The 22,712-nt window shown below is 36.7% G+C and overlaps 1 protein-coding gene across 10 annotated transcripts in view; it reads left to right on the top strand.

Annotated features, from left to right (window-relative positions):
• Window positions 1–22,712, top strand: part of LOC139123156 (prostatic acid phosphatase-like) — a 50,976-nt gene that overhangs the window by 15,257 nt on the left and 13,007 nt on the right. For all 10 annotated transcript variants that reach the window (XR_011549613.1, XR_011549612.1, XM_070689218.1 and 7 more), the window contains exons 2-10: window positions 3,806–3,901; window positions 4,490–4,738; window positions 8,383–8,475; window positions 9,451–9,543; window positions 10,307–10,436; window positions 17,407–17,495; window positions 18,129–18,244; window positions 18,593–18,652; window positions 21,578–21,777. Coding sequence is in view for 8 of the 10 variants with exons in the window: in XM_070689218.1 (XP_070545319.1) it covers window positions 3,806–3,901; window positions 4,490–4,738; window positions 8,383–8,475; window positions 9,451–9,543; window positions 10,307–10,436; window positions 17,407–17,495; window positions 18,129–18,244; window positions 18,593–18,652; window positions 21,578–21,777 (1,126 nt within the window). In the remaining 2 variants the exon portion in view is untranslated. The remainder of the gene's footprint in view (window positions 1–3,805; window positions 3,902–4,489; window positions 4,739–8,382; window positions 8,476–9,450; window positions 9,544–10,306; window positions 10,437–17,406; window positions 17,496–18,128; window positions 18,245–18,592; window positions 18,653–21,577; window positions 21,778–22,712) is intronic.

Genomic DNA, 22,712 nt, shown 5'->3' with positions numbered 1-22,712 from the left:
TCTATGCTAGGTAGCTAGTATAGACTATTGTTTCAGATCCCTCACTTTGTCATTATCACTTGATTAACGGCTAATAAATTTGGAAAAAAAATCACATATATTTGATATTCTGAACAAAAGTGAAAGGTTCGTGATATTGATCCCCAGTAATATAGTATGCATGATTGAAGAAAAAGTTTCAGTTGATTCCATCACAGAAATGCTAGTGTCTATTATGTAATCACTCAAAGTGAAATATGTCATAATTTTACCTTAATTAACTGATGTCGAGACATTTAATGATTTTTTTAATCCAACCTGGATGAAATGATCACATATCAGTATAAAATGTGACAGATATGAACACAGAGTGAGTAATAAAATCCAGAAATGGCAAATATTTACAAAGATTTATACAAAGAGAAGTTAGACGTGCTATAGATTGTAATGCTAGCCAATTTGATTTGGCATATATGTGAGCATTATTTTATTCATTTTGATTTCTAAAGAAAAGAAGAGCATTGCAATCTTTCTGTTGATCTGTTAAAAAAATTACCATTATATTCACCTGTTTTGATTGTCGCTAGCAGTGTATCCACACAGAATAAACATATGCAATATTAGAAGGCATATTGAACAAAAACATTGTTTGTGTTCATGTGTTTTAGGAGAGATAGGAAAAATATTATTTGTTAATTTCATATTTTTTAATTATTTGTATCAAAAGTGACTGGAGAATGTCGATGTGTTTCTTAAAATAGATACAATAACATGGTCCAGTCGGAATGTTATTTACAAGCTACCCTCAGAAAATACATCATTTACAGGGTCAAGGGTCAACCATTGTTTGCACTCTTTCATGCCAGAAATGTCTCTAAAATGATAAATAAAGGTAGGCAGGATCAAGATAAAAAGGTCAAATAAGCTTTGTCAAACATCTACCAACTATTGCAAACCTGCATCAACAACTATTACAGACTGTATTTGTACTAGAAAAAATGCAGAGTGAATTCCTTAACCTCAGAATACATGTAGTGCTTGGTGTTACCATACATGCCGTCTCAGTTAGTTTGAATTTTATCTTTGTCAAGGATATTTAGTGTTTTATATCATCAACAACATTACATCAACTGCTCAGTATTTCACATAAGTTATGGAGACAGTACAAAAACATCCCTAATGCAATGATAATTTTTTATAATTTATGAATTACAAATTTTCTATGGAAATTTTATGCTCATGTATTAAAATTTATGGTGCCTGTATAAGTAGATCCATATGGTTGCCTATTTATCCGGTCAGTTTCCTTGAGCTGAGGATATTGCAGCCAATTCTGAACACTTGAATCTTAAATCTTGGATTCTAAATGCCAAAGATACATTCTATACCAGTCAATCAATGTTATCGCTATATCAGCCTCTTTTTACATCATTCTTGCTATTTACCATAAAAACCTTATCAATTCAACCAGAAAAAATAATTATGCTTTTAAATAGAAAATTAACAATGCCAAAATAATTTTAGTGGTCGAATTATTAGGGGTTTCAACTTTTTTTGACAGTTCATAAGTGATATGCTTACCATTTTGGATGATTTAAACATATAAAGGTGACTTTCCTGAAGTCCTCGACTTTGAAATTCTGTGCTGTACATTGTGTTATTCTGTGTATTTGTAGCTTGTCATGATTGGTTGGTCAAATTATTAAAGATTGAGAAAGTCCCAATTTCCAACAGTGGTTGAACTAATAATAAGGGTAAAATAAAATTACGTTTTTGAGAGAAAAAAAAGGGTGGTTGAATAAATAGAATGGTTGAATTAATAGGGTTTTTATGGTATTTGTTGATTCTCTGCAATGATCAAGTACTTGAATTGGTTTCGTATTTGATTAATATAATTGCAGAATGCCTTAATTTGTATTTGTAAATTAGATATGCATATAAGTTTTGTTTTAAATTAGATATGCATATAAGTTTTGTTTTAAATCATCATCCTGGCCTTTCCTCTTCTTTTCTGTAATAATGAATGATTTAACATCATTTAAATTTAGGTTTTTAGGTTACTAGGAATGACCTCACTCAGATTTATGGAAATTGTTGTTGAAGTTGCCAATTTCATTTTTTTGGCCAATTTTCTCACTTTCAATCTGTCTGTCTTTGAAGATCGATTTCTAATTGGATTATTCCGATATCTTACTTTGTCTATACACTGATTCAATTACTGAAAGAATAGGATTGAAATTTCTCAAATTTTTCTTTGAAAAACGTCATTGACTTTTAATATTTTTATTTATTTTTTCCATTATCACAACCGAATCACACAGGGCCATAGAAGTCTGTCTTTAATTTCAAAATACTTCTGTAAAACATGTCTTCTATCGTAATGACATGCTTCAGCAAGCTTATCATGAACGATTTGTGTAATCATTAAAAGATGACAGCACCATATTTCATGGTCGTATAAAATATAGCTGAGTACGTGATGTGAAATATTCTGTTGACATTTCTTTGTGGGTCCATCAACATTTTTCTAATTTTTGTCACAAAACATGACATATACATTTAGCTAATTGCCCGTCAGGTTTTTCTTTCCTATATGTTTTGATTTGGAGATAATCACTTATTTCCTCTACATTGGCACATACATGTGGTTGAAACTTACCATCTGTTCAAGCTTTATGCTGGAAAAAAGTTGGTTTTTATGTGGTTAGCTGAGAGCTAGGAAAACATATCACATTTGGTGTGGGTTGAGGGGGCTCCATGGCAACAGACATAGATTTGCTGAGTTTGTGAATTTTACTTTAAGTATATCATATATTCTATTCATGCATAACGTTATTACACAATATGTGATGACATATGTGCACTTACTGTCTATTGTTCATCAAATTTACCCTAGTCTTATGTTTATTTACCCTAGTCTTACCCTAGTCGTATGTCCAATAAAATTAAACACTTTAATTATTAATATGATTTGTATTCTAGCACATTGAGTTTAAGAATGAATATCACAGTTGTTAATGAATTTTTTTTTGCAGTATCAAAATTACAATAACTATTATGTTTTGTGTTAAGCTTAAATTGCATAACTTTTTGAAATGTCAAGAATGAAAAACAGTCATTAAATCATAGGGGAAAGATACCTTTTTGTTGATAATTAGAGGCAGGGGGTGAGGGATCATCGTGTCTGCAGCTGTGCAACTTTCTCGCAAATGAACATTGTCTCTGAAGCTGCTTTGGCCATGGTCAGCAGTTTCAATACAGTTGCCATTTTCAAATTTTGCATATGAACAAGGTATGTTAGGATAGGCTTTGAAGTTAGTAATAGACTTTATGTATGGGCCTCATACATACATCCACAGACAAGATGACCCTCTCTTGTTAAACAAAATTTAACTCAGTAATTTTCTTTTTGTTATTTACCCAAATCCAATGATTATTAATATGTAAGATGAATGTTGGTATATACATGGTGTACTGGTACACCTTTCTGTACAGAAAATATCTATGTTAAAATCAACATACATTATTGACAGCAGCTTTCTTTTCATTTTTGTCCAAAACAGTTACAAAAGAGTATTTACGTCAGACTGTGCAAGGAAACTTCAGTCTCATGCATGGTAATAGAATCCAAAAATTATGAAAATTTCAATAAGAAACTTATTTCTAAAGTGCATGTAATGTTCAACATTTCAGATCTGGTATTTTGTCCATGTCGTAGAGGTATACAAAGTTGGACAAAATCCAAAGGAATTTGAAAGATTTTGTTTACAAAAGCAGTCAAATTTGTATACTGTATTATATATATATATTGTTATCTTGTTTACAGTTGTATCGTCATGGCAACCGCTCTCCAATTGAAGCCTACCCTACCGATCCTAATCCACCAAGCACATGGCCTCAAGGTTATGGACAACTAACAAATGTAAGTTTAACATACTCCATCCTTTCTGTTTTATTGTTTAATTGTCTAGGGAAGTCAGTGAAAATATTTGAACTTTGATGCCTTCTTGAACATTTGAAAAAAAATATAATGATAGGGATTACTTTTTAATTCACTCTGAGAGAACCCCAAAGAAAAGTAGATTTGTTTCGTAGGCCCAGTTTTATCCATGTGTACTAAATCTGCAGTGCCCTGCCGAGTGCAGTGCTTTCCTATAGGTATATGCACTGTAGATGACATGCATTTGCCAAAGATATTCATGTGTTTCTATAATCTGTCTATAACACACTTGTACAAAATCAAACAATTCGTCTTAAATCACCTAAGGTTGGATTTTGCACAGAAAGCATACATACTATAACAAAGCTAAAATTTGCAATTTTTGTTGAAAATATATGAGTGTGTCGCCTTTCCAGCAAAAGATAGAGAACTGTAATATAATAACATCAGTTCTGGTAAATTTTATAGAGCATAGCTTTAGAATATAACTGTGATGACATATGTACAGTTACAGTAGGTTGTTCAAATTAAACGTGTTGTTCACGTTCACTCTTGTCTCTTGATTAACAGATTGGAAAGATGCAGCATTACCACCTAGGTCAATGGTTTCTAGAGCGATATGGAGAAACGCTTCTCAACAAAACATATCTACGTGAGCAAATCTATGTGCGTAGCACTGACGTTGACAGAACCCTGATGTCAGCAGAGTGCAATCTTGCAGGACTGTATCCACCAAACGGAACACAAAAATGGAATCCAGATATCAAAATGCCATGGCAACCTATTCCAATACACACAAAAGAAGATGATCAAGATATTGTAAGTTTTGCCATTTTTTTCAAATAATCAGAAAGGCATATTCACTGATACATTGTTTTACACAAGTTTTGATGTGTGAGTATGTGTCACTGGTAATACTGATTATCCAGGCTCTGCAACATTACTGAATGGTCAGACGATCTTGTCACAATTTTACTGTCACTTCTCATAGTTTCATTGATGTTACAAAATTAATGGCATTCATATTGAATGATATAACAGTCCACCAGTGTAATTACAAAAAAAAGCACTATGTTTAGTTTTTAGCTCCGCTGTCAGCGACGCGGAGCTTATCAAACAGGTTGATTATCCGTCGTCGTCCGGCGTGCGTCGTCCGGCGTCCGGCATCCGTCGTCGTCCGTCAACAATTGCCTTCTCCTCTGAAACCACAAGTCCAATTGCTTTGAAATTTTATATGCAGTACACTTGGGGTGACCTCACTTCAGTTTGTACAAATTATGGTGAAATTTGCATATTTGTATTTTTGGGGCATTTTTTGGTGTTTTTGGTAAAAAAATCTTCTTCTCTGAAACCGCTCGTCCGATTGCTTTGAAATTTGATATGCAGTTTGCTTAGGGTGACTTAAATCAGATTTGTTCAAATGGTGGTGAAATTTGCATATTTGTATTTTTAAGGCAATTTTTGTCATTTTTGGTAAAAAAATCTTTAAAAATCTTCTTCTTCAAAAGTACTGGTCAGATAGCTTTTATATTTGGTACATATGTCCCTAGGGATGATCTATTTCAGATTTGTTCAAATTGTGCAGAAATATGCAAATTTGCATTTTTAAGGCAATTTTTGCCATTTTTGGTCAAAAAATGTATTTCTCAAAAAGTACTGGTCTGATAGTTTTGAAATTTGGTATACAGGTTTCCATAGATGAACTAAGTAATATTTATTGAATTTCTGATGAAATCTGTAATTTTGTATTTTTGGGGCAATTTTTGCCATTTTTGGTCAAAAAATGTGTATTTCCAAAAGTACTCATCTGATAGCTTTGAAATTTGGTATACAGGTTTCTACAGATGAACTAAATGATATTTATGGAAATAATGATGAAATCTGCAATTTTGTAATTTTGGGGCAATTTTTGCCATTTTTGGTCAAAAAATGCGTTTCTCAAAAAGTACTGGTCTAACAGCTTTGAAATTTGGTATACAGGTTTCTATAGATGAGCTACATGATATTTATTGAAATTATTATGAAATCTGCAATTTTGAATTTTGGGTGCAATATTTTTCCATTTTTGGTCAAAAATGTGTTTCTCAAAAAGTACTGGTCTTACAGCTTTGAAATTTTGTATATAGGTTTCCACTAATATCTGATCTTTTGAAATTATGATGAAATCTGCAATTTTTATTTTGGGGGCAATTGTTGCCATTTTTGGTCAGAATATTTTATTCTCAAAAAACTACTCATCAGATAGCTTTGGTTGACATGTTCTTAGGGATGATCGGATGTGATATATTCAAAGTATGATGAAATCTTCAATTTTGTATTTTTGCAGCTTATTTTAACCACTTTTTTCTGGCCACTGCATTGAGTTATCAAAGATTTCCACCTTCTTCGAATTCATCAACATGTGTCAAAAATAGTTATTCTCTAATAAACACAGCGGAGCTATATCGGCCGCTAGGTCGCTTGTCTATGAAATTTTGCCTTTTTCATGCAATAGCTCTAGTTGTCATGAATGGAATGCCATGGGGACATGTAGAAATGCCATGGTGACATGATGAAATGTCATGGCCACATGTTTCCATGTTGAAATGTCATGGCCACATGTTGAAGTGTCATGCTAGCATATTGAAATGTCATGGCAACCTGTAGAAATGCCATGGTGACATGTTGAAATGTCATGGCAACATGTTGCCATGTTGAAATGTCATGGCAACATGTTGAAATGTCATGGCAACATGTTCCTGTATTCTTGCCATGTGTGCAGAGTTTATGTATTTTGATCATCAATCAGCTTCGAATGTTTTTCTACTCACATTGGCTCATCTTTCTTCGATTTTCAAAAAAAGGAATTTTTCTAAAGAGTTCGTGTGTTATTTTGTGTAATTCAATCAATGCCAAAAATTTTAGACATTAAGTGTGTGATGTAAAACATACAATAAAATATTCAAGAACATTACAGCAGCTAATTTTCCAATTCATGAAATTAAGACAACCATAATCCAGTTATTAATCCATAAAATACGTGTGTATGAGTTTTTAAAAGTGTGAGTATGGACGACTTCTGAAAAAGCACTCAAATTAAGAACCACTGATTGAAACTTTAAATAAAGGTCCATTAGAAAATTAGATATCCAAAAACAGATAAATAGTGAACACATACCATTGTGGACATTTATCGTAACTTCTACTTTGATATTTTGTAGCATGCACAGTTTGCATGTCATTTGTCAGGTATTGTCAGATATTTTACAACATGCACAATTTTACATGTCATCTGTCGGGCATTGTAGAGCTATTTTCAATGAAGGGAAGTAGTTGGTGATATTTGAAATATTCATATCACCATAGCAAAATTCTCCCAAGGCTTATAAATACACATAACCCATAACCTCCATGGCCTATCACTTCCCTGTCTGCAGAGTCAGCAAAAAAACACACAGTATTGAGCAAAAAATCCATATGTAGTTTCACCTATTTTGAATTATATTTTATAGCAGGTGTAGTCAGTCAATGATCAAGTTCAGTGTCTGTGTTTTCAGGAGCCTTCATATCTTCAAGTCTTTGTTAAAATGCAACAAACAGGGCGTGTTAGGCCTCACTGGCTTTAATCAATTTGACCAAATGGTGACATTCATGTACGAACTTGGCAGGATAACAGTTAATAATACAAATACAAAGTGTTCATGAACATTCACACCTTTAAATACCACTTCTCAAAACCTACCAATGATACATTACATGATAAAAAGCAACAGCTTCACTTCATCTGTCAACTTTAACACAGATGTGTACCCACTATAACATTCTACATTAACGGGACAAAGTCGACCATATTTCATGAATTTTGTTTGATACGAGATACTTTTTATATTGTTTGACATGTTGAAAGATACTGAATGAATGAGTCACCATGCATATATTCGATCCCGGTTATAGACACTGTAAATGAAACCATCATGAAAATGAATTACTGGTCATGACCATTAATTCATTTTCGCAATGGTTTCATGTATCATGTCAAAAACCGGCATCAAATATTTGCATGGTGACCCATTCATTCAGTATCTTTCAACATGTCAAACAATATAAATAGTATCTCGTATCAAACAAAATTCATGAAAAAATGGCCGACTGTGTCCCTTTTGACGATACAAATTTGATTCTTTAATGTAGAATGGTAAAACGTGTACATGTTATTGTAAAGTTTAATTTTATTAAATCTGTATTTAAATAGGGTTAAGTCTATTACAGGATATATCGGTATGATGAGGCAATTCAGCTACTCTTGCATGGCCTTACACAATATTCAACACAATAACAAATATGCCAGAAATACATTTCCTTTTGTATAATTGACATTTTGGAAAATTACAACACCGGTTAGTCTAGTAGGTAGTTGCAAAATGCATCTCATCATACGGATATAGATGTGTACAGTATAACTGGTGCTCTGTTTTGTCCTTCAGCTTATCGGTTTCAAGCCATGCAATAAGAAAGGGGAATTAATGAATGACATCAAAAATGGAAAAGCATCACAAGACTACTATGAAGAGAATATTGTAAGTTTTTCATAAATGTTTTCACAACTTGAGTTGTGATGACATCTTCAGATGTACCTGTGTGCAAATTCACTTCAATCATATTTTAGCCTCAATTAGCTGTTCAACTTTGGATGATTTTTCCTGTAATTTTGCACTGTTCATAAACAGTTTCTCATATTCCCAGAATCATCTTGAAATATTGAGTGCTGAACTCCTCGACACAGCCAGTATGTTGTCATTGATAACTGAATTCAGTCCAGACTGAATTTCTTTTGTCAGAAATATATGTATCATCACGCATTGTTCACAACACATTGTATTTGCAAGGGTACCACTCTGTATTTCAACACACTGAATTCAAAGTTTTTTTGAAAATATTAAACTCTACTGCTGTTGACCCTTTGACTCTGTTTGGTTTGCAATGTCTACATTGTAAGATAGGTCTCTGGGGTCATAGTTCAAAGGTCAGACCCCTTGTAGAAATAAAACAAGGGCCAGTATGCAGTAGTACAGAAGGTTACAACTGATCAGTAGATTTTCATGATTTACAGCAACTTAAGTAGTCTAGAATTACAGCTACTGTGCTGCTGATTGGCTGTTTGGGAATAAATCAATATTACCAATGTTTTCAGCCGACCAATGAGGTGCAAGCTTTTTAGACACTGCTTATTGCCAAGAAAACATCAGGCATTTGTCTGAAGTGAACTGCATTATCAAATGAAAATGATCAGAGTTATTGACTGGGCCTGATAGAATATGTTAAGGCAGATTACAATATTCAAAATTGCATATCCATCTGATATCTCTCCCATTTATTCCAAGATGATCTCTTATTGAATTCCAAGAGTTTTTCACAAAGCTTAAAGAAGAATCGGGGTTGGTAAATGCATCAAACATGTGGGATTTTCACCAGCTAGCCGATGCCATCTGGTTTGAGGTAATCCTACAGAAATTGGTTCAATTTATGCTAAGACCATTTTGCATTCATTCCAGGATTTTTTCACAATGCTTAAAGAAGAATCGGGGTTGATAAATGCATCAAGTATGTGGAATTTTAGCCATCTAGGTGATGCTATCTGGTTTGAGGTAATGTAAATATCGAGACAATTGCTGAAATTTCATTTCATTGATTCATAGTTGAAAACATCTGACTGATTCATAATTCATAATTCATTGGTGAATTTTTGCAAGATTACTCTCTGGCCAAAGTCTAGGTCAAGGCCTAAGTCTTCTTTTTAGAACTTTTATTCAGAAGAGTTTCTTGACATACTGATGGCAAAGTCAAAGACATTAAATGTGTCTTGACCTGATCTGACTTATGTATATCTCACAAAGTTTGTGTACTGCAGTATGTCATGCATAGAGCAAATTTGATGAAAATTAGGAAATCATCTCACATTTTTCTGACTTCATTTTTTAATCATGATTAAACTCTTGGCGCTTAACATTGTTCCATGTTTGGTTTACATAATTTACAGTATTCATGATCTTTTTATTTGTTTCGGTGGCAATAAAATTTGATAACTCTCCATCAACATAATCGCAGCAAACATTAAAGTTCTGTATTTTTGCTGTCATGTGACCTTAGTTCTGCCTTGACTTGTAACTTTTAAAAATGAGTGAAATCATTCTTTCAGTTTCTATCTGTATGAGTTCAACAGACAAAGTCAGCAAGCGGAATTATCATGGAACCCTTTCAGTCCCAATGTTCTTGTAATGTACATGAAAGTTTTATGCAGACAGGGTTGAAGTAATGAACAGGTTGAAAAGAAAAACGATGAGTAAAATTATTAGTTAAAATTTTGTACAGTCTTCCATTTTTTCAAGCTACATTCTATTTTTGCCACAGAATGCAGAAAACAAGACAGTACCAGAATGGGCAAATGCTGAAGTGCAGAAAAAATTGAAATTACTTATGGACTATTGCTACGAACTCTCATACAGTAATGACAACATAGAACTCAAAAGACTTGATGCAGGTAAAAAAATTTCATGATTTTTATGCACTATGCATATGCATGGAGAAAGCAGAATTTCTGCCACCCCCGCCCCCACCCCCCAAAGGGGATATTTTCACTATGGTGACAGTGGATATTGCCAAGTGTTTTAAGATTTTAAGCATTCGTCATTTGCAAATATGTCATAACTTACATTTTTCTGTACTTTTTATGTTCAGTGGTTAGTTGAATATTTTGGAGTCAAAATTTTCATTCATCTTAAAGACAGCGCCCTCTATGGCATACATAACATTTTTACCAAATGCCTGGTAGACAATATTACAGAGCCTGAAGATAGTCAAATCTGCATATAGTGCTACCTGTCCCTACCGACAATCTCTTTCATTGATATAGCTTTGAAGTTTGAATAAAGTTTAACTTATGCTATTATGCCAGGAGAGACAAAATTCAACAATTTGTTTCACTTCATAATTAAACTACAAGACCATGCCACTGATCAAACAGTAATAAAAATTACACTGTAGAGAAATTGATAAATACTTTAAGAGTAATTTTTACGGAATTAAAAATTATACGAATTCTGAGGAAATTGTAGATAAATGCTTTCATCCCTGCTGGCTGCAAGCATAGACCTGGGGTTAAATGCCACAGGTACATCAGTCTGCAATGCACACTATTGGTGGTCCCTAAAGATCTTCTCAATAACAGGATTTACACTATGGTTACATTCCTCAAGTATTTGTAATGTGCCTGATAGACATACCAGGGTATTTGTACATACAGAACATGTCTGTATCAGTACGATGTATCTTTGTCAATACCCACATATTGATTAACAATCTCTCATCAATAAATTAAAACTTTATTAGAACTGAGATTTAACGATGATAAATACCAAATCGTTCATTTTTCTGTCAAATTTCAAAATTCTCTGAGAATACGCCTTGAAGTAAGACCCAGAATTAAGATGTGTCGCCAGTTCAAGATAAGGAATGGTTTCCGTGTAATTCACGATTTTTAAAAATCAAAACAAATGCACGTGGCTATCCCGGTTAAATCGGGGAGCTTTTGTAAACATTGTGGACACATTTGCATTGCTATTTCCATAATCCATCTTGAGTGACACAACGTTGCGTTGCACTAGCTAATTTACATAATGACGTGCTGTGACTTCTCCAAACACCAGGATTACTTCCGTCTGTAAACAATAAACCGTAATTAAATGTTTGTCGAAGCCTAGTCCAATAAACAAGTATTCGTACAGTTCCAGACATAGTCTACACCAGAGAGCAAGTCATTTTTCTTAGTGTGGTCAAGACATCGTGTGAACGACGATTTCTCAGCAGTGCGACGTTTTATCACTCTTTGCTTAGGGTTGGTCGGAGCCTGCACACGCCGCTTTACGGTGGTTAACGTCTTTTCGCAATGTTAGATAAACAATTACACAGTGTTCATTCTAGGATTTAAAAACAATGGGCCACTCACTGTTGGCCCCAACTCCTGTCCCAAGGGGGCCATTTTAGAAAATCGGGGGCCATCATCATCACACATGTAAAAACCTTTAATTTTCTGCAGAAAATACTTAGGCCCTATAGTCTATCAAGTCAAGAAAAGGAGAATACTGGAGATCGGGCCCCCCGTAACCAACCAAGCCTACTGCAAAGTTGTTCCTTGTACGTACGCAACAGGCCCAATAATGGCAACAGCAAACCGTTTGGTTTGATTCAATTGTTTACGTAACTTATGTGATGAATTATTGATATGTCGGACTTGAACAACTGTACAAATTGCTAAGGACTGTGATTTTGACTGTGGAAACGATCATGATCAAAGCTTAGCGCACCGGTAGGATTTCTCCGAGAGTGGCCCTCGATTTGCTCGCATCGACAATTAGGCTACTCATACACTGATATAGCATGAGATTGTAACCCGTACGACCTCAATAAAGTGATCGAAACATCAACTTTTAAAAACGATCATGGATGTTTTCCTTGCAGTGTTCAACGTTTCGTTTGTATGGACGGTAGACGTTGCAAACGCTTCAATTTAAGGGACTGCCCGATCATCCTGGGTTCATCAACTATACCGGCGTTAAAAATCCGAGTGTCGACTAGCTTTCCACCTTTACGCAGCGGCCAGTGCTGTGTTTTATATTCATCGGCCATGCCACATGCGTACGGCTCCAAAACACCGTTGCCCCTACATCAGTCCTTTCTACCCAGCTTCCTATGTACCACCATATATGCTGTAGTGGGTATTTAATTGCAAAGGTTGATAGGTAACTGAATAGTTTTACATGTCACACTATGACTGAGGTAATGACCTTCGGGGAGCTACGCGAATGTATGAACTACGTGAACTCTGCGTGATCGACCCATTCAAATATTGTTGCGCCCTTAGTGGCGCGTCAAACGTAGAAATGAGGGCCATTCGAGATTTTATTGCGCAATGGCGCGTCCTAGAATTAACTTTGCAATTAGTGCGATAGTACGCTTTCAACAAGTCTGCGGTTCTGCAATGGCTATAGAGCGTGTGAGGGGAGTGTGATGTGGGGAACGCAAACAAGCTTATCTGCATATGAACTTAGGACATGCCCGCTATCAGTAATAACTGCTGACGTTATTGTTTTTCCCACTGAAGCCATTCGCTGTGGCGATGTGTCGACACGCAAGGCTCCAAAAATCGGTAGTTTTCCGCGATTTATTTTATTTTCCTGGGACTTTTTCTCTGAACAACTGTCATTCCCGGCCGACATCATCACTTGGTAACAAAGTATGCCCGTGTTGAGGCTCGTGCACGTCTAATTATCAAATGCCGTAGCGTAGAAGTATCAAAACATGTTTTTGCGTTTTTCTCGAATTCAATGTGTGAATGAAGTACCCTTCTTTGGCACCTCGTCAATTCGCGCTCACAAACACTAGCTGCTTGAAATTCACACCGTCCATTGGAAACATAATGAACTCAAAATCCGTGTCTGGGATTTCCTTTATATGCCTTTGTTATTTTTAATGCGCTCTTAAAGGTGTTGGACGAAGGTGCTTTTCAAGGAATTTTAATTATCACGCCATATAATTTGAATGGAGCCTCCGAGAAAAAATCGCAGACACGGTTTTGAAGGATATTGTCAAGGCTTGTCAATGAAGAAATTCCAACCGGAAAATCTTGCAGCGTGTTTGCATAAGGCCGGGAAAACCGGTTTTTGGAAGGTTCAGCAAAACGCTTGTCACGTGACTCTTATGCAAATAATGACCGTGCACTGTGCTTGGTCGGATAGCTCTATATCAGGGCTTTCAGAAAATGTATACTTTATTGGGGTTTGGGACATGTTCAATTGAGAAAAAAATAAAATCTGAAAGTGTCTAAAAGGTATTTATCATCCTTAACAAATTCATTAGTCAGCAAATATATGCGGTACCTTGTCAATGTTCTAAGAGATGATGTAAGATGAAAAATTTATCCTTGTCCTTTACGTTAGCTGTGTCTAAACCCAATAACAGCTCCTATCTGACAGATTGATTTTAATAAGTCGAGAAATGCAGTTGATGTGCGAAAATTAAAGGAGAAATATATATTTTTCACCAAAACTAGTCAGACAGATTTTTCTTCAAACAAACTTTGTACAACTGGGATCCAGTTTTAACATTAATAGGCAGACTGTTGACCTTTGTTGTAGTCAAGAAAATTACCCTCTGGCCCTCTCCGAGTACAAAAATTCTCTGTTACTCTGTCCCCATCACATCCTCTTACCCTCTCCACCTACACCAAAGTAGCACAATTCTATAGTTAGAATTTTCCCTCCCTTTATGATGAAACTTTGCTCACTCCATCTATTAAGAAACCTCTTATGAATATCCATTTTCACAAATATCTTTGTCAGGTGCCCTCTGTTTGTGACTCTTTGCTTATATGCCATTTATCTAATCGTCTCAAAACGGACGAACTACGAGCAGACCTACGAGCTCGTACGAGCGAAGTACGAGTGACGTAATGTGCCGCACTTTCAAAGTACGAGTGACGTAATGCAGGTCCCAAAATCGACAAAGTGAGCGTCAAGCTGAGCGTGGAAAAACAAAAACAGCGTCGAACTGAGCGTTAAAAAAAAAGACAAAATAGGATTCGAAATGAACGTAGAAACATGCCAAACAGAATGTCAAAGTGGGGTTCTGAGTACGGGTGCTAAAATATAGCAAATATGCGAAATAAACACGTAATGACTTGACTGATTTCAGCTTGAATATAGCAAGTACGGGAACCAGTTCAAAACGTCTTTCACGTGGGTAGGCCCTACTACTGACTTTGCAGCACTATATTTATAACACTGTTGACAAAATCTCAACAACAATAAATTGTGGGTTCATCGTAATTGGTATTGCATGCATTAGTGAATTTTCAAAAATGACATTCATAATTGCATATATTTCAACTTGGGTAGCAAGAAAACCGACGACTCTGAGTGACTGGCATTTGGGCGTTCGTTCGTGTGCAAACATCGCGTGCAAGTTACAGACGATGGGCGGTACGGTGGGAGTAGGCAATAATAGGGATAAACAAAACGGCCAGTTTAGCCTACCCACGATATTGTAATACATACGTCATCCACCCTCTGATGTGATTTTCCTCTAATTAACGCCAAATAAATAAATATATTTGTAAAAATACATTATTACGTCGACGCCGACTTCATTGACGTCGACAAATCGACGTCAGCATTTATACTACGACTGATGCCTGGAACTTATCTACCGAACTGAATGTAGCTAGGTAAGTTTGGAATGTGATGAGTTGGTTTTGAGTGATGTTTTTTTGTTGTTCAGGAGCGCGAACGAACGAATTGAATATAGAAGTATCGAGCATCGATATCTTGTATGGCTTCTGCAAGTTCCGCGATGACAAACAGGAATATTGACCCCACAGTGACCCGACTATACCATTATTCAATAGGCGGGGCCGTATTCTCAACAATACACACCAATAATAGTGTGGTTCCGATAATGTGCTTTTTCAAAACTTGAAGTTGAATGCGAGGTCAGAAAAATGTTAGTCTTTAAAATCATTGTTGAGTAGAGGCCATTTTCAAATAGACTGTACAATATGAGGTACACACGGGTGCCACAAAAACACCCGCCAACTCATAAATCCTTCATATTATTCATTGTACACTGTGATTAACATAATGTGGTGATCAGATTATTTCGAGGTCATAAGCTGACTCGCGAGCCACGCAGGTTTTATGTATGTGAAATTATTACACTTTCGAATTCGAGAAAGTAAAAAAGATTTACAACGGCGGTAGGTTCAAGTGCATTACAACCAATCGAGGTCGACCGGCGGTCAACAAAATGAGCCAAAACTTGTCGTCTCCAGCGGTCTGTTGCCAATCTCATAAACCAAGCCGACGTCAGATATTCTATAGGTGTCAATTATTTGCCTGATTTGTTCTCGTTTTGACTGTTTGAGTTTTCTATACCCGGGTGTTTCGACGGGTTATCACAAAGCAAACGGTAACACCCTTACTATTGTTTTGCGCAGAGTGACACACCAAAAATTGCTGTTTGAAAAGTTTTGACACCTCGTTAACTGATCATTATTTACTATGAGCTCTGTAATGAGAATGTTACTTTTGTTTTCACAGCCTTACGTACAGGTATTTCGAACATATATTGTTCGGAAGAGAAACCGTTTCTTTTGGCTTTGACATAGGCCTAAACGTAAATATACGTCAGAATCGGGCGCTATTTATTGCTTTTGGTCATACTAAATTCTGAAGAGAAACTTTCGATCGTCGGATTTCATTTGATTTTCATTAATACGATATTCGGAAGATAAAGTGTTTTGACTGTCGGATTTCTTTCTCATATCTCAGTATCAGGCCTTATTTTATTGCTTTCGGTCGTACTAAATTCAGCCTGAGAAGAGAAACTGTTTCGATAACTTCAGATTGTCATGTTCGGACATTGCAACCTCTTCTTTGGTTCTTCTTTAACAGCTTAATGTTACAATCGACGTCTGCAAAAAGTCTACCATCGTGGCGTATAATAAGTCAGAGAGTGTCGCGTCGTCTCCAGTCTTGACCCGTACGTACAGACTCGTCCGATCGCCGAAAGTCAAAGCCTAAAAGTATTCCTCCGCACTGCACTGAACCCGCTCTCACGACCAAAAAAATAATTATACGAAGTTCACACCCGCTCCTACTTCCGAGTTTCGAATATACACAGAAAATGTGTCTAAGCGTTCGTTTGTTGTAAAATCCTTTCACATAAACAAAAATCTTTCATCCATGGAATACAACATAGTCCTAAGGCGTATTCATAAAAAATTAGGTCAAAAGGCATGTGTGACTTATAGCTTGCATACGTCACTCGTACTTTGAAAGTACGGGCGCATTACGTCACTCGTAATATGAAAGTACGAGGCCGTACTTCTGCTCGTACAATGTCAGTTTCGAGACAATTACATACCTCTATATGCCGCTCTAACTCTAACTTCATGAAAACAGGATCTAGGACTGAGTGGTGTAAGACTTATGTGTATGGTCAGTTGTTTTACTTGTTTCACAGATGTTCAAAAACTGCTTTTTGACATAAATCTGAAAACAATTTGTAAGGAGGATCTTTGAATTTGTTCTGTGTTATTTTATTATTATTTTATTTAATCCTTCATCCAACGGGAGAATGCCCAATTACAGGATGAGGTACGCATAACCCACTAACCCCAAATGGAGCACTGAGGAGTAAAGTGCCTTGCTCAAAGGCATAACACTGTGCTAGAGTCTAGAACTCGCCATTCTCCAACAGCAAATCTGTTACTTGGCACTTACCAGGTTTCAAAGTCCCCATCCTCCGATAGTGAGACCGGTACCCTAACCACTACCCCACAGTGCCTCCATTATTGTCCATGTACTGGTATAAACACTAACACACAAACATTTAAAGATTCAAACAAAGTTTGTATCTGAGTCTTCATTATGTATTCCTTGCTCTTCCCTGTACAGGTGTTCTCTTGAACGAAATGGTGCATAACATGATATCCAAAGCTTCCAAACTTGACAATGACACCTACCGTATGCATATGTACTCTGCAGTAAGTACAATTTTCAATGCTTACCTTGTATGCAGTCAGTGAACTTTTAAATGAACCCTCACAATTGGTAGACCAACAAAGTATTCTAAAAGGTTGAGAGTTCAAATATCTGTCCCAGACGTGCATTTTATATCGACTTGGTGGATGACACTTGTAGTCTTTAATATTTCACGAGAAAAAAAAGAGCAAATTGCTGGTTGTTAAGTTTTAAACAAAATAAGTAAACAAACATTGTTACAATGCAATATTTTAAGCATTGCTGGTGAGGACCATGGAAATGTCCAGTAGGACTAGTCTAGTTCATGGCTCCGGACTAGGGAAACATGTACAAAGCAAAATCAAAGATGGCAATCGTAACGGGACATTGTAAACTTGTCAGCTAAATATAATGAAGAAAAATAACAGAACACTATGGAGCTAACAAATATGACCTCCAATCTGATTTAGAGAGTGTCTTGATTGTAACTTCTTCAGTGAAGAAGGTAGAGAATTCCTATATTTGACTGATTTTACAGCAACACAAACAAATAGAAATTCAAAACCGACAAGTCTATGATAGTCCATCTGACATCAGTCATCTATGAGAACATCTCTCCACAGCACAATGTAATTCTGTTTTCTGTCATTTCATAGCATGATACCACTGTGGCAAGTCTTCTCGGTACTCTAAAAATATTCAACAGTTTGTGGCCTCCAACAGCATCAGTTGTCCTGATTGAACTCTTCCAAGAAAATACAGGCAACACAAGGTAACGTACTCCACTCATTCAACATAGCACCTGTTAACTGTCCTTTCTCTGTATTTGGCAATTTCATTCACTGCAAATATCCTTGAGCCTAAGCCTGTGATACATTTCAGTTGATATTGAACTTGTACTTCATAGAAAGGGAATGCAGCACAACAATTAACAAAATGAAAGTATAATGTACAAGTTTATCATATTTCAGGTAACAGTGAAAAACTTCAGTGAATCCAATTTTCTTATAAGAGAAACCTTTTTCATGCGAATAGTATTCAAATAATTTTAAAACATATACTTTATTTGTGAAAACTTTTGAACTGAAGCTGTAAAACAGTCCTAATTGCTTTAATTTAGGCGCCGTCGCCATGGTGACCACCATGTAGAACCTGTCACAGAAATGCCACCATTTTTAGGGTGAGTATTGAAAAGATGTGCTGTATTTGACCTCTTGATTTCAAGAACCAGTAGCTGCAACTCTTGATTATATTTTCATTATTTTGCTTTGTGTGTTGATTTCAAGGTTATGCTTTCCAAAGCATGTTGATATACACAGTATTCAGCTTGTCATCAGCCTGTACATGTATAGACTTCATTCTTATTATTGAAGAGGGAATTCTCATCAAAGCATGTTGAGACAGTATTAAGCTTGTCACACATTGTTTATACTTGTTCAGTAAAATGCACTGCTGTTTAAATTTCAATCCTAGTCATCAGGACATGAATTTACTCATCAGCAATAACAATGCAATCTACACAAGTACAGGCTGAATTGACAAGGTGAATACTGTGTATCTCAACATGCTTTGGAAAGCAGAACTATAAACTGTAGTTGGCATTAAAACATATGGTAAGTGATGAAGACAATGATGAAAGTAACTGCTACCGCCACTGTAAGTAATCAGTGCGGTAAATCTGTAGTATCAGGGCTAGGATAGAAATAGGAATGGGGAATCGAGACTACTCAGTTGACAACTGGAAACCTGCAATTGACAGCAAAGATCCTGCTGTGTACCCTACCAAACCCCATAGCTGACCACTAAAGTAGAGTCAGCCATGTACCCTACCAAACCCCATAGCTGACCACTAAAGTAGATTCAGCCGTGTACCCTACCAAACCCCATAGCTGACCACTAAAGTAGATTCAGCCGTGTACCCTACCAAACCCCATAGCTGACCACTAAAGTAGATCCTGCCGTGTACCCTACCAAACCCCATAGCTGACCACTAAAGTAGATTCAGCCGTGTACCCTACCAAACCCATAGCTGACCACTAAAGTAGATCCTGCCGTGTACCCTACCAAACCCCATAGCTGACCACTAAGTAGATTCAGCGTGTACCTTACCAAACCCACTAGTGACCAGTAAATAGATTCAGCCGTGTACCCTAACAAACCCATAGCTGACCACTAAAGTAGATCCTGCCGTGTACCCTACCAAACCCTATAGCTGACCACTATGTACCCTACCAAACCCCATAGCTGACCACTAAAGTAGATTCAGCTGTGTACCCTACCAAACCCCATAGCTGACCACTAAAGTAGATCCTGCCGTGTACCCTACCAAACCCCATAGCTGACCACTAAAGTAGATTCAGCCGTGTACCCTACCAAACCCATAGCTGACCACTAAAGTAGATTCCTGCCGTGTACCCTACCAAACCCATAGCTGACCACTAAAGTAGATTCAGCTTTGTACCCTACCAAACCCTATAGCTGACCACTAAAGTAGATTCAGCCGTGTACCCTACCAAACCCCATAGCTGACCACTAAAGTAGATCCTGCCGTGTACCCTACCAAACCCCATAGCTGACCACTAAAGTAGATTCAGCTGTGTACCCTACCAAACCCCATAGCTGACCACTAAAGTAGATTCAGCCGTGTACCCTACCAAACCCTATAGCTGACCACTATGTACCCTACCAAACCCATAGCTGACCACTAAAGTAGATTCAGCCGTGTACCCTAACAAACCCCATAGCTGACCACTAAAGTAGATCCTGCCGTGTACCCTACCAAACCCTATAGCTGACCACTATGTACCCTACCAAACCCCATAGCTGACCACTAAAGTAGATTCAGCTGTGTACCCTACCAAACCCCATAGCTGACCACTAAAGTAGATCCTGCCGTGTACCCTACCAAACCCCATAGCTGACCACTAAAGTAGATTCAGCCGTGTACCCTACAAACCCAATAGCTGACCACTAAAGTAGATCCTGCCGTGTACCCTACCAAACCCCATAGCTGACCACTAAAGTAGATTCAGCTTTGTACCCTACCAAACCCTATAGCTGACCACTAAAGTAGATTCAGCCGTGTACCCTACCAAACCCCATAGCTGACCACTAAAGTAGATCCTGCCGTGTACCCTACCAAACCCCATAGCTGACCACTAAAGCAGATCCTGCCATGTACCCTACCAAACCCTATAGCTGACCACTAAAGTAGATTCAGCCGTGTACCCTACCAAACCCTATAGCTGACCACTAAAGTAGATTCAGCCGTGTACCCTACCAAACCCCATAGCTGACCACTAAAGTAGATTCAGCTGTGTACCCTACCAAACCCCATAGCTGACCACTAAAGTAGATTCAGCCGTGTACCCTACCAAACCCCATAGCTGACCACTAAAGTAGATCCTGCCATGTACCCTACCAAACCCCATAGCTGACCACTAAAGTAGATCCTGCCATGTACCCTACCAAACCCCATAGCTGACCACTAAAGTAGATTCAGCTGTGTACCCTACCAAACCCCATAGCTGACCACTAAAGTAGATTCAGCCGTGTACCCTACCAAACCCCATAGCTGACCACTAAAGTAGATTCAGCCGTGTACCCTACCAAACCCCATAGCTGACCACTAAAGTAGAGTCAGCCGTGTACCCTACTAAACCCCATAGCTGACCACTAAAGTAGATTCAGCCGTGTACCCTACCAAACCCCATAGCTGACCACTAAATTAGAGTCAAGTGGCCACACAAGATGGCAATGCCAGATTTTTACACAAATTTTAGCTTTTGTAAGTGTTTTATCACAAAAAAACTACTTTTTAATTGGAATTCTATGCCTCAAATATGCCACATCCTATGCGATAATATTTCAAGAGATTACCAATGTCAAGTTTATTTTAAACATTCTATTTTGCTGTAAGGAAATTAAATTCATGTATAAGAATTAGATTTTAATTGTCTTCACAGTAAACTGAGTTGTATTTCTATCCTACCCCTGAGCATGGTGTTGAAAACGATGGTGTGTTGATCACTGATATCAAAGACAGACTTTTGAACGGGATTGAATGAGACATGAAGAAGTTAAGTCTATTACTGTTACATTTCAGGGATTTCACATTGGATATCTGGTATCGCAATGACAGCACCCATGACCCGGTACCTTTCACAATCCCAGGATGCACCCAACACTGTCCCCTTCAAAAGTTCATTGACCTGACAGCTGATGTCAGGTTAAGCCGAGATGAATGGGAAAAGGAATGCGGCAATGATGAAATTGTTTACAACTTTCATTTAGATTTTAATTTTGGTAAGTTTCAGACTGTCTGTTTCAAATTCTCTGTGCAAGGTAGATAAAGATGGTGTAATTTTATGTTTTTGTAACAAAAATTTTGTGCCATATAGGTGTTTATCAGGTTTTTTTCTCTGAAGGTAGTTCATGCCATAAAAAAAATTCATTTTTTAGCTACTATAGACTATAGTCTATAGAAGCTATTGGGATGGGTATCCGTCCGGCGTCAGTCTGTATGTATGTATGTATGTATGTATGTATGTATGTATGTATGTCCGTTTGTGAGGCGTCCGTCCACTCAAATATCTTGAGAACCGCAGTACTTACTGATTTGATATTTGTTGTGTAGATGAAAAATATGATTTTGAGAAACTATTTTTTTTAATTTTTTGATATTGTTGAAAATAGGCAAATTAATGCAAAAAAGGTGTTTTTGGTAAAAAATCTTCTTCTTCATAACCGCTGGTCAGACAGCTTTGTTATTTGGTATACAGGTCCCTAGGGATAACCCAACTTAGATTTGTTCAAATTGTGATGAAATATGCAAATCTGTATTTTTAAGGATTTTTTTTGTCATTTTTGGTCAAAATTTGACTTACATTGTATGTAATTCTTGTACTGTATAAACCCTATCAATTCACCCAGAAAAAAATAATTAATATGATTTTAAATAATTGAATTAATTAGGAAATCATCAAAGCCAAAATAATTTTAGTGTAGAATTATCAGAAAGTTCAACTTTTTTTGACAGTTCATAGTGAAATGCTTACCATCTTGGAGGATTAAAACATGTAAAGGCAACTTTCCTGAATCCCAACTTTGACATATTCTGAACCGTCATTTATTGTGCCCTGTATGTTATCTAAAAGAAATTGCTCAAAATAGTCAATAGAGATAGAGATAGAGATAGAGAAAGTTCTAATTTCCATTTATGGTTGACTTGGTAAGGATAA

This window comes from Ptychodera flava, chromosome 22 (assembly GCF_041260155.1).
Source record: "Ptychodera flava strain L36383 chromosome 22, AS_Pfla_20210202, whole genome shotgun sequence".
Classification (NCBI taxonomy): Eukaryota; Metazoa; Hemichordata; class Enteropneusta; family Ptychoderidae; genus Ptychodera; species Ptychodera flava.
The sequence above is the reverse complement of the archived record's forward strand: the minus strand, read 5'-3'. Positions and strand labels throughout refer to the sequence as shown.